This window comes from Coturnix japonica, unplaced genomic scaffold, assembly GCF_054131305.1.
Source record: "Coturnix japonica strain WE unplaced genomic scaffold, WE-NBRP24 Scf098, whole genome shotgun sequence".
NCBI classification, from domain to species: domain Eukaryota; kingdom Metazoa; phylum Chordata; class Aves; order Galliformes; family Phasianidae; genus Coturnix; species Coturnix japonica.
Window position 1 is genome coordinate 313,999 of NW_028189001.1, and position 16,846 is coordinate 330,844.

The following is a 16,846-nucleotide window of genomic DNA, read 5'->3' on the forward strand; positions in this document are numbered from 1 at the left end:
GGCTGCTATGGGGCAGCTATGGGGCACTTATGGGGCAGCTATGGGGCTGCTATGGGGCTGCTATGGGGCAGCTATGGGGCTGCTATGGGGCTGCTATGGGGCAGCTATGGGGCTGCTATGGGGCTGCTATGGGGCAGCTATGGGGCAGCTATGGGGCAGGTATGGGGCAGCTATGGGGCAGCTATGGGGCAGCTATGGGGCTGCTATGGGGCTGCTATGGGGCACTTATGGGGCTGCTATGGGGCAGCTATGGGGCTGCTATGGGGCAGCTATGGGGCAGCTATGGGGCTGCTATGGGGCAGCTATGGGGCAGCTATGGGGTTGCTATGGGGCTGCTATGGGGCTGCTATGGGGCAGCTATGGGGCTGCTATGGGGCAGCTATGGGGCAGCTATGGGGCTGCTATGGGGCAGCTATGGGGCTGCTATGGGGCTGCTATGGGGCACTAATGGGGCAGCTATGGGGCAGCTATGGGGCAGCTATGGGGCACTAATGGGGCAGCTATGGGGCAGCTATGGGGCAGCTATGGGGCTGCTATGGGGCAGCTATGGGGCAGCTATGGGGCAGCTATGGGGCTGCTATGGGGCAGCTATGGGGCAGCTATGGGGCAGCTATGGGGCTGCTATGGGGCAGCTATGGGGCTGCTATGGGGCAGCTATGGGGCAGCTATGGGGCTGCTATGGGGCTGCTATGGGGCTGCTATGGGGCAGCTATGGGGCACTTATGGGGCAGCTATGGGGCTGCTATGGGGCAGCTATGGGGCAGCTATGGGGCTGCTATGGGGCAGCTATGGGGCAGCTATGGGGCAGCTATGGGGCAGCTATGGGGCACTTATGGGGCAGCTATGGGGCTGCTATGGGGCAGCTATGGGGCAGCTATGGGGCAGCTATGGGGCTGCTATGGGGCAGCTATGGGGCAGCTATGGGGCAGCTATGGGGCTGCTATGGGGCACTTATGGGGCAGCTATGGGGCAGCTATGGGGCTGCTATGGGGCAGCTATGGGGCAGCTATGGGGCTGCTATGGGGCAGCTATGGGGCTGCTATGGGGCAGCTATGGGGCAGCTATGGGGCTGCTATGGGGCAGCTATGGGGCAGCTATGGGGTTGCTATGGGGCAGCTATGGGGCAGCTATGGGGCTGCTATGGGGCAGCTATGGGGCAGCTATGGGGCTGCTATGGGGCAGCTATGGGGCAGCTATGGGGCACTTATGGGGCTGCTATGGGGCAGCTATGGGGCTGCTATGGGGCAGCTATGGGGCAGCTATGGGGCAGCTATGGGGCTGCTATGGGGCAGCTATGGGGCAGCTATGGGGCAGCTATGGGGCTGCTATGGGGCAGCTATGGGGCAGCTATGGGGCAGCTATGGGGCTGCTATGGGGCAGCTATGGGGCAGCTATGGGGCAGCTATGGGGCTGCTATGGGGCACTTATGGGGCTGCTATGGGGCACTTATGGGGCAGCTATGGGGCAGCAATGGGGCACTTATGGGGCAGCAATGGGGCTGCTATGGGGCAGCTATGGGGCAGCTATGGGGCTGCTATGGGGCTGCTATGGGGCAGCTATGGGGCAGCTATGGGGCAGCTATGGGGCACTTATGGGGCTGCCCCATAGCAAGCGACTGTGATCCGCGATGGGGAGAAGACGCAGCTGAACGCGGCCGAGCTGGTGGTCGGGGACCTGGTGGAAATTAAGGGGGGGGATCGAGTCCCAGCCGACATCCGCATCATCACAGCACAGGGCTGCAAGGTGTGGGGAGATATGGGGCGATATGGGGGGATATGGGGGGATATGGGGGGATATGGGGGGATATGGGGGGATATGGGGGGATATGGGGAGATATGGGGGGATATGGGGGGATATGGGGCAGATATGGGGGGATATGGGGAGATATGGGGAGATATGGGGGGATATGGGGGGATATGGGGCGATATGGGGCGATATGGGGGGATATGGGGGGATATGGGGGAGATATGGGGAGATATGGGGGGATATGGGGGGATATGGGGCGGATATGGGGGGATATGGGGGGATATGGGGGGATATGGGGGGATATGGGGGGATATGGGGAGATATGGGGGAATATGGGGGGATATGGGGGGATATGGGGGGATATGGGGGAGATATGGGGAGATATGGGGGGATATGGGGGGATATGGGGCGGATATGGGGGGATATGGGGGGATATGGGGGGATATGGGGGGATATGGGGGGATATGGGGAGATATGGGGGAATATGGGGGGATATGGGGGGATATGGGGGGATATGGGGAGATATGGGGGAATATGGGGGGATATGGGGGGATATGGGGGGATATGGGGGGATATGGGGGGATATAGGGGGATATGGGGGGATATGGGGGGTTATGGGGGGATATATGGGGGGATATAGGGGAGATATGGGGTGGATATGGGGGGATATGGGGGGATATAGGGGGATATAGGGGGATATGGGGGAGATATGGGGGGATATGGGGGGATATGGGGAGATATGGGGGGATATGGGGGGATATGGGGGATATGGGGCAGATATGGGGGTATAGGGGGATATGGGCGGATATGGGGCAGATATGGGGGTATAGGGGGTATATGGGGGGAATAGGGGGGTTATGGGGCAGATATGGGGGGATATGGGGGGATATGGGGGGTATAGGGGAGATATGGGGGGAAATAGGGGGGATATGGGGGGATATGGGGCAGATATGGGGGGATATGGGGGGATATGGGGGAGATATGGGGGATATGGGGGGATATGGGGGATATGGGGGGATATGGGGGGATATGGGGAGATATGGGGGGATATGGGGGGATATGGGGGGATATGGGGGGATATGGGGTGGATATGGGGGGATATGGGGAGGATATGGGGGGATATGGGGGGATATGGGGGGATATGGGGGGGATATGGGGGGATATGGGGGGATATGGGGGGATATGGGGGGATATGGGGCGGATATGGAGGGGATATGGGGGGTATGGGGGATATGGGGGGGATATGGGGGGATATGGGGGTATATGGGGGGATATGGGGGGGATATGGGGCGGATATAGGGAGATATGGGGGGATATGGGGGATATGGGGGGATATGGGGAGATATGGGGGGGATATGGGGGGATATGGGGGGGATATGGGGGGATATAGGGGGGATATGGGGGGATATGGGGCAGATATGGGGGGATATGGGGGGATATAGGGGGGATATGGGGGGTTATGGGGCAGATATGGGGGGATATGGGGGGATATAGGGGGATATAGGGGGTTATGGGGGGATATGGGGGGATATGGGGAGATATGGGAGATATGGGGCAGATATGGGGCAGATATGGGGCAGATATGGGGGGATATGGGGCAGATATGGGGGGATATGGGATATATGGGGCGGTATGGGGTTATATGGGGGGATATGGGGGGAAATAGGGGGGATATGGGGGGATATGGGGGGATATATGGGGGGTATAGGGGGTATATGGGGGGAATAGGGGGGATATGGGGCAGATATGGGGGGATATGGGGGGATATGGGGCAGATATGGGGCAGATATGGGGAGATATGGGGGGATATGGGGCAATATGGGGGGATATGGGGGGTTATGGGGGGATATGGGGGGATATGGGGTTATATAGGGGGGATATGGGGGGGATATGGGGGGATATGGGGAGATATGGGGGGATATGGGGGGATATGGGGCAGATATGGGGAGATATGGGGCAGATATGGGGGGATATGGGATGATATGGGGGGACATGGGGCAGATATGGGGAGATATGGGGAGATATGGGGGGATATGGGATATATGGGGCGGTATGGGGTTATATGGGGGGATATAGGGGGGATATGGGGGGATATGGGGGGATATGGGGCGATATGGGGCAGATATGGGGAGATATGGGGGGATATGGGGGGATATGGGGGGATATGGGGGGATATGGGGCGGATATGGGGGGATATGGGGCGGATATGGGGGATATGGGGGGGATATGGGGGGTATAGGGGAGATATGGGGGGAAATAGGGGGGATATGGGGGGATATGGGGGGATATGGGGGGATATGGGGGGATATGGGGCAGATATGGGGGATATGGGGGGATATAGGGGGGATATGGGGAGATATGGGGGGATATGGGGCAGATATGGGGAGATATCGGGGGTTATGGGGGGATATGGGGGGGATATGGGGGGATATGGGGCAGATATGGGGGGATATGGGGGGGATATGGGGGGATATGGGGCAGATATGGGGGGATATGGGGGGATATGGGGGGATATGGGGGGGATATGGGGGGATATGGGGGGATATGGGGGGGATATAGGGGGATATAGGGGGTTATGGGGGGATATGGGGGGATATGGGGGGATATGGGACAGATATGGGGCAGATATGGGGGGATATGGGGCAGATATGGGGGGATATAGGGGGATATGGGGGGGATATGGGGGGATATGGGGGGGATATGGGGGGATATGGGGGGATATGGGGGGGATATGGGGGGATATGGGGGGGATATGGGGTGATATGGGGGGATATGGGATATATGGGGCAGATATGGGGGGATATGGGGCAGATATGGGGGGATATAGGGGGATATGGGGGGGATATGGGGGGATATGGGGGGGATATGGGGGGATATGGGGGGATATGGGGGGGATATGGGGTGATATGGGGGGATATGGGATATATGGGGCAGATATGGGGGGATATGGGGGGATATGGGGGGGATATGGGGGGATATGGGGGGGATATGGGGTGATATGGGGGGATATGGGATATATGGGGCAGATATGGGGGGATATGGGGGGATATGGGGAGATATGGGGGGGATATGGGGGGATATGGGGGGATATGGGGATATATGGGGGGGATATGGGGGGATATGGGGGGATATGGGGGGATATGGGGGGGATATGGGGGGATATGGGGGGATATGGGGGGGATATGGGGGGATATGGGGGGATATGGGGGGGATATGGGGGGATATGGGGGGATATGGGGCAGATATGGGGGGATATGGGGGGATATGGGGCAGATATGGGGGGATATGGGGGGATATGGGGGGGATATGGGGCACATATGGGGGATATGGGGGGATATGGGGCAGATATGGGGGGATATGGGGCGGATATGGGGGGATATGGGGCAGATATGGGGGGATATGGGGGGATATGGGGGGAATATGGGGGGATATGGGGGGATATGGGGCAGATATGGGGTGGATATGGGGGGATATGGGGGGATATGGGGGATATGGGGGGATATGGGGGGATATGGGGGGATATGGGGCAGATATGGGGAGATATGGGGGGTATAGGGGGGATATGGGGCAGATATGGGGGGGATATGGGGGGATATGGGGCAGATATGGGGGGATATGGGGGGATATGGGGGGTATAGGGGCAGATATGGGGGGATATGGGGGATATGGGGGGATATGGGGCGGATATGGGGGGATATGGGGGGTATAGGGGCAGATATGGGGGGATATGGGGGGAAATAGGGGGGATATGGGGGGATATGGGGCAGATATGGGGCAGATATGGGGGGATATGGGGGGATATGGGGCAGATATGGGGGGATATGGGGCGGATATGGGGGGGATATGGGGGATATGGGGGGATATGGGGGGATATGGGGTGGATATGGGGGATATGAGGGGGATATAGGGGGATATGGGGGGGATATGGGGTGGATATGAGGTGGATATGGGGGATATGAGGGGGATATAGGGGGATATGGGGGGGATATGGGGCAGATATGGAGGGGTATGGGGTGGTATGGGGGGGATATGGGGGGATATGAGGGGGATATGGGGGGGATATAGAGGGGTTATGGGGGATAATGGGGGGATATGGGGGGGATATGAGGCAGATGGGGGGCAGATATGGGGGATATAGGGGGGATATGTGGAGAATAGGGGGGATATGGGGGGAATAGGGGGGTTATGGGGCGCTATGGGGCTCTATGGGTCTCTATGGGGCTCTATGGATCCCTATGGGTCCCTATGGGTCACTATGTGTCCCTATGGGTCGCTATGGGTCGCTATGGGTCGCTATGGGTCCCTTTGGGTCCCTATGGGTCGCTATGGGTCTCTATGGGTCTCTATGGGTCGCTATGGGTCTCTATGGGTCGCTATGGGTCGCTATGGGTCTCTATGGGTCGCTATGGGTCTCTATGGGTCCCTATGGGTCCCTATGGGTCCCTATGGGTCTCTATGGGTCTCTATGGGTCTCTATGGGTCTCTATGGGTCGCTATGGGTCCCTATGGGTCTCTATGGGTCTCTATGGGTCGCTATGGGTCGCTATGGGTCTCTATGGGTCTCTATGGGTCTCTATGGGGCAGGTCGACAACTCGTCGCTGACGGGGGAGTCGGAGCCGCAGTCACGTTCCCCCGAATTCAGCCACGAATCCCCCCTGGAAACCAAAAACATCGCGTTCTTCTCCACCATGTGCATCGAGGGTACGGGGCACTTATGGGGCGCTATGGGGCACTTATGGGGCGCTATGGGGCGCTATGGGGCACTTATGGGGCTGTTATACGTCACTTATGGGGCTGAGTCCCTTATGGGGCTGTTATAGGTCACTTATGGGGCCATTATGAGTCACTTATGGGGCTGTTATAGGTCACTTATGGGGCTGAGTCCCTTATGGGGCTGTTATAGGTCCCTTATGGGGCACTATGGGGCACTTATGGGGCTGTTATGGGGCACTTATGGGGCTGTTATAGGTCACTTATGGGGCACTATGGGGCACTTATGGGGTGTTATAGGTCACTTATGGGGCTGAGTCCCTTATGGGGCTGTTATAGGTCACTTATGGGGCTGAGTCCCTTATGGGGCTGTTATAAGTCCCTTATGGGGCACTATGGGGCACTTATGGGGCTGTTATGGGGCACTTATGGGGCTGTTATAGGTCACTTATGGGGCTGAGTCCCTTATGGGGCTGTTATAGGTCACTTATGGGGCTGAGTCCCTTATGGGGCTGTTATAGGTCCCTTATGGGGCACTTATGGGGCACTTATGGGGCTGTTATGGGGCACTTATGGGGCTGTTATAGGTCACTTATGGGGCACTATGGGGCACTTATGGGGCTGTTATGGGGCCACTTATGGGGCGCAATGGGGCGCTATGGGGTGCTGTGGGGTGCTATGGGGCACTTATAGGGCGCTATGGGGTGCTATGGGGTGCTATGGGGCACTTATGGGGCGCAATGGGTCACTTATGGGTCACTTATGGGGCACTATGGGGCACTTATGGGGCCACTTATGGGGCACTAATGGGGCACTTATGGGGCACTTATGGGGCCACTTATGGGGCACTTATGGGGCACTATGGGGCACTTATGGGGCCACTTATGGGGCACTAATGGGGCTGTTACGGGGCTCTTTGTTATGGGTCTTTTGTAGGGCTGTTATGGGGCACTTATGGGGCGCTATGGGGCACTTATGGGGCTGTTATGGGGCACTTATGGGGCTGTTATAGGTCACTTATGGGGCACTATGGGGCACTTATGGGGCTGCTTATGGGGCCACTTATGGGGCACTTATGGGGCACTATGGGGCCACTTATGGGGCCACTTATGGGGCCACTTATGGGGCACTTATGGGGTCACTTATGGGGCTGTTATGGGGCACTTATGGGGCCACTTATGGGGCTGTTATGGAGCCATTTGGGGTCACTTGTGGGGCTGTTATGGGGCAACTTATGGGGCACTTATGGGGCCACTTATGGACTACTTGGTCTTGGGGGTCCCAATGGGGTCTTGGGGGTCCCAATGGGGTTTTGGGGGTCCTTATAGGGTCTTGGGGGTTTCAATGGGGTCCTGAATGTCCTTATAGGGTCTTGAAGGTCTATGAGAGGTTTTGGGGGTCCCAATGGGGTCTTGGGGGTTTCAATGGGGTCTTGGGGGTCCTTATGGGGTCTTGGGGGTCCTTATGGGGTCTTGGGGGTTCCAATGGGGTTTTGGGGGTCCTTATGGGGTCTTGGTGGTCTCTATGGGGTTTTGGGGGTCCTAATGGGGTCTTGGAGGTCCTTATGGGGTATTGGGGGCCCCAATGGGGTCTTGGTGGTCTCTATGGGGTCTTGGGGGCCCCAATGGGGTCTTGGGGGTCCTTATGGGGTCTTGAGGGTCCTTATGGGGTCTTGGGGGTCCCAATGGGGTCTTGAGGGTCCTTATGGGGTCTTGGGGGTCCCTATGGGGTTTTGGGGTCCCCAATGGGGTCTTGGGGGTCCTTATGGGGTCTTGGGGGTCCTTATGGGGTCTTGGGGGTTCCAATGGGGTCTTGGGGGTCCTTATGGGGTCTTGGTGGTCTCTATGGGGTCTTGGGGGCCCCAATGGGGTCTTGGGGGTCCCAATGGGGTCTTGAGGGTCCTTATGGGGTCTTGGGGGTTTCAATGGGGTCTTGGGGGTCCCAATGGGGTCTTGGGGGTCCTTATAGGGTCTTGGGGGTCCCAATGGGGTCTTGGGGGTTTCAATGGGGTATTGGGGATCCCAATGGGGTCTTGGGGGTCCTTATAGGGTCTGGGAGGACTCTGAGATGTCTCGCTCGTCCCTATGGGGTCTTGGGGGTCCTTATGGGGTCTTGGGGGTCCCAATTGGTTCTTGGTCGTCCTTATAGGGTCTTGGGGGTCCTTATGGGGTCTTGGGGGTCCCAATAGGGTCTTGGAGGACTCTGAGAGGTCTTGGGGGCCCCAATGGGTCTTGGGGGTCCTTATGGGGTCTTGGGGGTCCCAATGGGGTCTTGGTGGTCTCTATGGGGTATTGGATGTCCTTATAGGATCTTGGAGGACTCTGAGAGGTCTTGGGGGTCCCAATGGGGTCCTGGGGGTTCCAATAGGGTCTTGGGGGTTCCAATGGGGTCTTGGGGGTCTCTATGGGGTCTTGGTGGTCTCTATGGGATCTTGGTGGTCTCTATGGGGTTTTGGGGTTTCCAATGGGGTCTTGGGGGTCCTTATGGGGTCTTGGGGGTCCCAATGGTGTCTTGAGGGTCCTTATGGGGTCTTGAGGGTCCTTATGGGGTCTTGAAGGTCTATGAGAGGTCTTGGGGTTCCCAATGGGGTATTGGGGGCCCCAATGGGGTCTTGGGGGTCCTTATGGGGTCTTGGTGGTCCCTATGGGGTTTTGGGGGCCCCAATGGGGTCTTGGATGTCCTTATAGGATCTTAGAGGACTCTGAGAGATCTTGGGGTTCCCAATGGGGTCTTGGGGGTCTCTATGGGGTCTTGGAGGACTCTGAGAGGTCTTGGGGGCCCCAATTGGTTCTTGGGGGTCCCAATGGGGTCTTGGGGGCCCCAATAGGGTCTGGTAGGGTTATGGGGTGCCTGAGGTCTATGGGGCCGCCCTATAGGTACAGCGACGGGTTTGGTGATCAACACGGGGGATCGAACCATCATCGGTCGAATCGCTTGGGGGGAGACGCTATGGGGCCATGGGGCTATGGGGGTCCTTATGGGGTCTTGGGGGTCCCAATGGGGTCTTGGGGGTCCCAATGGGGTCTTGGGGGTCCCAATGGGGTCTTGGTGGTCTCTATGGGGTCCTGGATGTCCTTATAGGGTCTTGAGGGTCCTTATGGGGTCTTGGGGGTTTCAATGGGGTCTTGAGGGTCCTTATGGGGTCTTGGGGGTCCTTATAGGGTCTTGGAGGTTCTTATGGGGTATTGGGGGCCCCAATGGGGTCTTGGGGGTTCCAATGGGGTCTTGGGGGTCCTTATAGGGTCTTGGGGGTTCCAATGGGGTCTTGGGGGTCCTTATGGGGTCTTGAAGGTCTATGAAAGGTCTTGGGGATCCCAATGGGGTCTTGGGGGTCCCAATGGGGTCATGGGGGTCCTTATAGGGTCTGGAAGGTCTATGAGAGGTCTTAGGGATCCCAATGGGGTCTTGGGGGTCCCAATGGGGTCATGGGGGTCCCAATGGGGTCTTGGGGGTCCTTATGGGGTCTTGAAGGTCTAGGAGAGATCTTGGGGTTCCCAATGGGATCTTGGTGGTCTCTATGGGGTCTTGGTGGTCTCTATGGGGTCTTGAGGGTCCTTATGGGGTCTTGGGGGTCCCAATGGGGTCTTGGGGGTCCCAATGAGGTCTTGGGGGTCCTTATGGGGTCTTAGGGGTCCTTATAGGGTCTGGGAGGACACTGAGATGTCTCGCTCGTCCCTATGGGGTCTTGGGGGTCCTTATGGGGTCTTGGGGGTCCTTATAGGATCTTGATGGTCTATGAGAGGTCTTGGGGTTCCCAATGGGGTCTTAGGGTTCCCAATGGGGTCTTGGGGGTTCCAATGGGGTCTTGGATGTCCTTATAGGGTCTTGGAGGACTCTGTGGGTCAATGGGGCCAGATAGAACCTTATTGCATGACTCAACGGGTCATTGGGGCCATATGAGACCTTATGGGATGACTGATGTCTATGGGGCCGCCCTATAGGTACAGCGACGGGTTTGGTGATCAACACGGGAGATCGAACCATCATCGGTCGAATCGCGTCGTTGGCATCCGGGGTGGAGAACGAAAAGACCCCGATCGCCATCGAGATCGAGCACTTTGTGGACATCATCGCCGGGCTGGCCATATTCTTTGGGGCCACCTTCTTCGTGGTGGCCATGGTTATAGGGTACCCCTTCCTTAGGGCCATGGTCTTCTTTATGGCCATCGTGGTGGCCTACGTCCCCGAGGGGCTGCTGGCCACCGTCACGGTGAGTGGGGGGCTCTATAGGGTAGTTATGGGGTCCTATGGGGTCTTATGGGGTCCTATAGGGTCTTATGGGGTCCTATTGGGACTTATGGGGTCCTATAGGGTCTTACGGGGTCTTGGAGGTCCCTATGGGATCTTGGAGCTGTCCATGGTACCTGGGAGGTCTCTATGGGGTCCTGGAGGTCTCTGTGGGTCACTGGGTGTCCCTATGGGTCACTGGGTGTCCCTATGGGGTCTTAGGGGACCCTAATGGGGTCCTGAAGGGCTTCTATGGGGTGTTGGAGGTCTCTATGGGGTTATAGGGTACCCCTTCCTTAGGGCCATGGTCTTCTTTATGGCCATCGTGGTGGCCTACGTCCCCGAGGGGCTGCTGGCCACCGTCACGGTGAGTGGGGGGCTCTATAGGGCAGTTATGGGGTCTTGGAGGGTCTTATGGGGTCCTATAGGGTCTTATGGGGTCTTGGAGGTCCCTATGGGATCTTGGAGCTGTCCATGGTACCTGGGAGGGCTCTGGGAGGTCTTGGAGGTCTCTATGGGGTCCTGAAGGTCTCTGTGGGTCACTGGGTGTTCCTATGGGGTCTTGGAGGACCCTAATGTGGTCCTAAAGGGCTTCTATGGGGTCCTGAAGGGCTTCTATGGGGTCCTATAGGGTCTTATGGGGTCTTGGAGGTCCCTATGGGATCTTGGAGCTGTCCATGGTACCTGGGAGGTCCCTATGAGGTCCTGGAGGTCTCTGTGGGTCACTGGGTGTCCCTATGGGTCACTGGGTGTCCCTATGGGGTCTTAGAGGACCCTAATGGGGTCCTAAAGGGCTTCTATGGGGTCTTAAAGGGCTTCTATGGGGTCCTGAAGGGCTTCTATGGGGTCTTGGAGGTCTCTATGGGGTTATAGGGTACCCCTTCCTTAGGGCCATGGTCTTCTTTATGGCCATCGTGGTGGCCTACGTCCCTGAGGGGCTGCTGGCCACCGTCACGGTGAGTGGGGGGCACCTATGGGGTCCTATAGGGCAGTTATGGGGTCCTATGGGGTCTTGGGGGTCCCTATGGGGTCTTGGGGGTCCCTATGGGGTCTTCGAGTTCCCTATGGGGTCCTGGGGATCCCTATGGGGTCTTGGGGGTCCCTATGGGATCTTGGAGCTGTCCATGGTACCTGGGAGGTCCCTATGAGGTCCTGGAGGTCTCTGTGGGTCATTGGGTGTCCCTATGGGGTCTTGGAGGACCCTAATGGGGTCTTAAAGGGCTTCTATGGGATCCCATAGTCCCCAGTAGGGTCCCATAGATCCTTATGGGTCACCTCATAGGTTTGCCTGTCGCTGACAGCTAGTGCTGTTCCATAGGCCCCAATGGAGTCCCATAGGCCTCAATGGGTCCCTAGACCCCAATGGGGTCCCGTAGGCCTCAGTGGGGTCCTATAGGCCCCAGTTGGGTCCTGTGTCTCTCTATTGGGTCCTATAGGCCCCAATGAAATCCCGTAGGCCTCAATGGAGTCCCATAGGCCCCAGTTGGGTCCTATAGGCCTCAATGGGTCCTGTAGGCCCCAATGGGGTCCCATAGGCCCCAATGGAGTCCCATAGGCCTCAATGGGGTCCCAGAGGCCTCAATGCGTCCTGTAGGCCTCAGTGGGGTCCTATAGGCCCCAGTTGGGTCCTGTGTCTCTCTATTGGGTCCTATAGGCCCCAATGGAGTCCTATAGGCCTCAATGGGTCCTGTAGGCCTCAATGGGTCCCGTAGAGCCTCATTTGGGTCCTGTAGGCCCCAATGGAGTCCCATAGGCCTCAATGGGGTCCTGTAGGCCCCAATGGGGTCCCATAGGCCCCAATGGAGTCCTATAGGCCTCAGTGGGGTCCTATAGGCCCCAGTTGGGTCCTGTGTATCTCTATTGGGTCCTATAGGCCCCAATGGGGTCCTATAGGCCTCAATGGGTCCTGTAGGCCCCAATGGGGTCCCATAGGCCCCAATGGAGTCCTATAGGCCCCAGTTGGGTCCTGTAGGCCCCAATGGAGTCCTGTAGGCCTCAATGCGGTCCCATAGGCCTCAATGGGGTCCCATAGGCCCCAATGGAGTCCTATAGGCCTCAATGGGTCCCTAGACCCCAATGGGGTCCTGTAGGCCTCAGTGGGGTCCTATAGGCCCCAGTTGGGTCCTGTGTCTCTCTATTGGGTCCTATAGGCCCCAATGGAGTCCTATAGGCCTCAATGGGTCCTGTAGGCCTCAATGGGTCCTGTAGAGCCTCATTTGGGTCCTGTAGGCCCCAATGGAGTCCCGTAGGCCTCAATGGGGTCCCATAGGCCTCAATGGGTCCCGTAGGCCTTAATGGGGTCTTGTAGGCCCCAATGGAGTCCTATAGGCCCCATTTGGGTCCTGTGTCTCTCTATTGGGTCCTGTAGGCCCCAATGGGATCCCATAGTCCCCAATAGGGTCCCATAGATCCTTATGGGTCACCCCATAGGTTTGCCTGTCGCTGACGGCCAGTGCTGTTCCATAGGCCTCAATGGGGTCCCATAGGCCTCAATGGGTCCTGTAGGCCCCAATGGGGTCCCATAGGCCCCAGTTGGGTCCTGTAGGCCCCAATGGAGTCCCATAGGCCCCAGTTGGGTCCTGTAGGCCCCAATGGAGTCCTGTAGGCCTCAATGCGGTCCCGTAGGCCTCAATGGAGTCCCATAGGCCCCAGTTGGGTCCTATAGGCCTCAATGGGTCCTGTAGGCCCCAATGGGGTCCTATAGGTCCCAATGGAGTCCCGTAGGCCCCAATGGGGTCCTATAGGCCCTAATGGGGTCCCATAGGCCCCAATGGAGTCTTATAGGCCTCAATGGGTCCTGTAGGCCCCAATGGGGTCCCATAGGCCCCAATGGAGTCCTATAGGCCCCATTTGGGTCTTGTGTCTCTCTATTGGGTCCTATAGGCCCCAATGGGATCCCGTAGGCCTCAATGGGGTCCCATAGGCCCCAGTTGGGTCCTGTGTATCTCTATTGGGTCCTATATGCCCCAATGGGGTCCTATAGGCCTCAATGGGTCCTATAGGCCTCAATGGGGTCCCATAGGCCCCAATGGAGTCCTATAGGCCCCAGTTGGGTCCTGTAGGCCCCAATGGAGTCCTGTAGGCCTCAATGCGGTCCCGTAGGCCTCAATGGAGTCCCATAGGCCCCAGTTGGGTCCTATAGGCCTCAATGGGTCCTGTAGGCCCCAATGGGGTCCCATAGGCCCCAATGGAGTCCTATAGGTCTCAATGGGTCCCTTAGGCCCCAGTGGGGTCCCTTAGGCCCCAATGGGATCCCATAGTCCCCAATAGGGTCCCATAGATCCTTCTGGGTCACCCCATAGGTTTGCCTGTCGCTGACGGCCAAGAGGTTGGCGAGGAAGAACTGCGTGGTGAAGAACTTGGAGGCCGTGGAGACTTTGGGGTCCACGTCTGTGATCTGCTCTGATAAGACCGGGACCCTGACCCAGAACAGGATGACGGTGGCACATCTATGGTTCGATAACCAGATCCACGCGGCAGATACCACCGAGGATCAGTCCGGTACTTATGGGGTGATATGAGGCTGATATGGGGCCATAGGGGTGGGTTATGGGGTGATATGGGGTCTCTATGGGGCCATATGGGGCTCATATGGGGCCATATGGGGCTGATAGGGGGCCATAGGGGTGGGTTATGCGGGGATATGGGGCCATAGGGGTGGGTTATGGGGGGATATGGGGGGATAAAGGGGGGATATGGGGCTGATATGGGGTGATATGTGGCCATAGGGGTGGGTTATGGGGTGATATGGGGGGATATGGGGTCTCTATGGGGCCATATGAGGCTGATATGGGGTGATATGGGGGCATATGGGGCGGATATGGGGTGATATGGGGTGATATGGGGGGATATGGGGTGGTTATGGGGTGATATAGGGGGGATATGGGGTCATAGGGGGGGATATGGGGTGGTTATGGGGTGATATAGGGGGGATATGGGGCTGATATGGGGTGATATGGGGCCATAGGGTTGGGTTATGGGGTGATATGGGGGGATATGGGGCCATAGGGGGGGATATGGGGTGGTTATGGGGTGATATAGGGGGGATATGGGGTCATAGGGGGGATATGGGGCTGACATGGGGTGATATGGGGCCATAGGGGTGGGTTATGGGGTGATATGGGGTGATATGGGGGGATATGGGGTCATAGGAGGGGGATATGGGGTTATATGGGTTTCTTATAGGGTGATATGGGGGGATATGGGGTGGTTATGTGGTGATATAGGGGGGATATGGGGCTGATATGGGGTGATATGGGGCCATAGGGGTGGGTTATGGGGGATATGGGGCTGATATGGGGTGATATGGGGCCATAGGGGTGGGTTATGGGGTGATATGGGGTGATATGGGGCCATATGGGGCTGATATGGGGGGATATGGGGAGATATGGGGTCATAGGGGGGGATATGGGGTGGTTATGGGGTGATATAGGGGGGATATGGGGCCCATCTGTGGTTCAATAACCAGATCCACGTGGCTGATACCACCGAGGATCAGTCCGGTACTTATGGGGTGATATGGGGCTGATATGGGGTGATATGGGGTGATATGGGGCCTCTGTGGGTCTCTATGGGTCCCTATGGGTCCCTATTGGTCTCTATGGGTCCCTATGTGTCCCCATGTGTCCCTATGTGTCCCTATGGGTCCCTATGGGTCTCTATGGGTCCCTATGGGTCCCTATGTGTCCCTATGTGTCCCTATGGGTCCCTATGGGTCTCTATGTGTCCCTATGTGTCCCTATGTGTCCCCATGTGTCCCTATGTGTCCCTATGGATCCCTATGTGTCTCTATGGGTCCCTATGTGTCCCTATGGGTCTCTATGGGTCCCTATGGGTCCCTATGTGTCCCTATGTGTCCCTATGTGTCCCTATGGGTCCCTATGGGTCTCTATGTGTCCCTATGTGTCTCTATGGGTCCCTATGTGTCCCTATGTGTCTCTATGGGTCCCTATGGGTCCCTATGGGTCTCTATGGGTCTCTATGGGTCCCTATGGGTCTCTATGGGTCTCTATGTATCCCTATGGGCCTCTATGTGTCCCTATGTGTCCCTATGTGTCCCTATGGATCCCTATGGGTCCCTATGTGTCTCTATGTGTCCCTATGTGTCCCTATGGGTCTCTATGGGTCCCTATGGGTCTCTATGAGTCCCTATGGGTCTCTATGGGTCCCTATGAGTCCCTATGTGTCCCTATGTGTCCCTATGTGTCCCTATGTGTCCCTATGTGTCTCTATGTGTCCCTATGGGTCCCTATGGGTCTCTATGGGTCCCTATGTGTCCCTATGTGTCCCTATGGGTCTCTATGTGTCCCTATGTGTCTCTATGGGTCTCTATGTGTCCCTATGTGTCCCTATTGGTCTCTATTCATCCCTATGGGTCTGTATGTTTCTCTATGGGTCTCTATGGGGTTTCTATGGGTCCCTATGGGTCCCTATGTGTGCCTATGGGTCTCTCTGGGGGCTGTATGGGTCTCTATGGGGTCTCTATATGTCCCTATGGGTCCCTATATGTCCCTATGTGTCTCTATGTGTCCCTATGTGTCTCTATGTGTCCCTATGTGTCCCTATGGGTCCCTATGTGTCCCTATGTTTCCCTATGTGTCTCTATGTGTCCCTATGTGTCCCTATGGGTCCCTATGGGTCTCTATGTGTCCCTATGTGTCCCTATGGGTCCCTATGTGTCCCTATGTATCCCTATGGGGTCTCTATGTGTCCCTATGTGTCTCTATGGGTCCCTATGTGTCTCTATGGGTCCCTATGTGTCCCTATGTATCCCTATGTGTCCCTATGTGTCCCTATGGGTCCCTATGTGTCCCTATGGGTTTCTATGGGTCCCTATGGGTCCTGGTGCCATCCCATAATACCCCCATCCAGGTCAGAGCTTCGACCAGTCGTCGGAGACGTGGGGGCTGCTGAGCCGCGTGGTGACGCTGTGTAATAGGGCCCAGTTCAAAGCGGGGCAGGAGAACGTGCCTGTGGCCAAAGTAAATGGGGGGATATGGGGGATATGGGGGGTAATAGGGGGATATGGGGGGATATGGGGGATATGGGGGGATATGGGGGGATATGGGGGATATGGGGGATATGGGGGGGATATGGGGGGGATATGGGGGGATATGGGGGGATATGGGGGGGATATAGGGGGATATGGGGGGGATATGGGGG

The 16,846-nt window shown here is 57.2% G+C and overlaps 1 protein-coding gene across 1 annotated transcript in view; it reads left to right on the forward strand.

Moving 5' to 3' along the window:
* The window catches only part of LOC146751331 (potassium-transporting ATPase alpha chain 1-like), a 40,828-nt gene that overhangs the window by 23,695 nt on the left and 287 nt on the right, over positions 1–16,846 (forward strand). Inside the window, exons 6-10 of the mRNA XM_085534753.1 lie at positions 1,609–1,743; positions 6,331–6,448; positions 10,399–10,667; positions 13,987–14,185; positions 16,556–16,665. Coding sequence (XP_085390879.1) covers positions 1,609–1,743; positions 6,331–6,448; positions 10,399–10,667; positions 13,987–14,185; positions 16,556–16,665 — 831 coding nt within the window. The remainder of the gene's footprint in view (positions 1–1,608; positions 1,744–6,330; positions 6,449–10,398; positions 10,668–13,986; positions 14,186–16,555; positions 16,666–16,846) is intronic.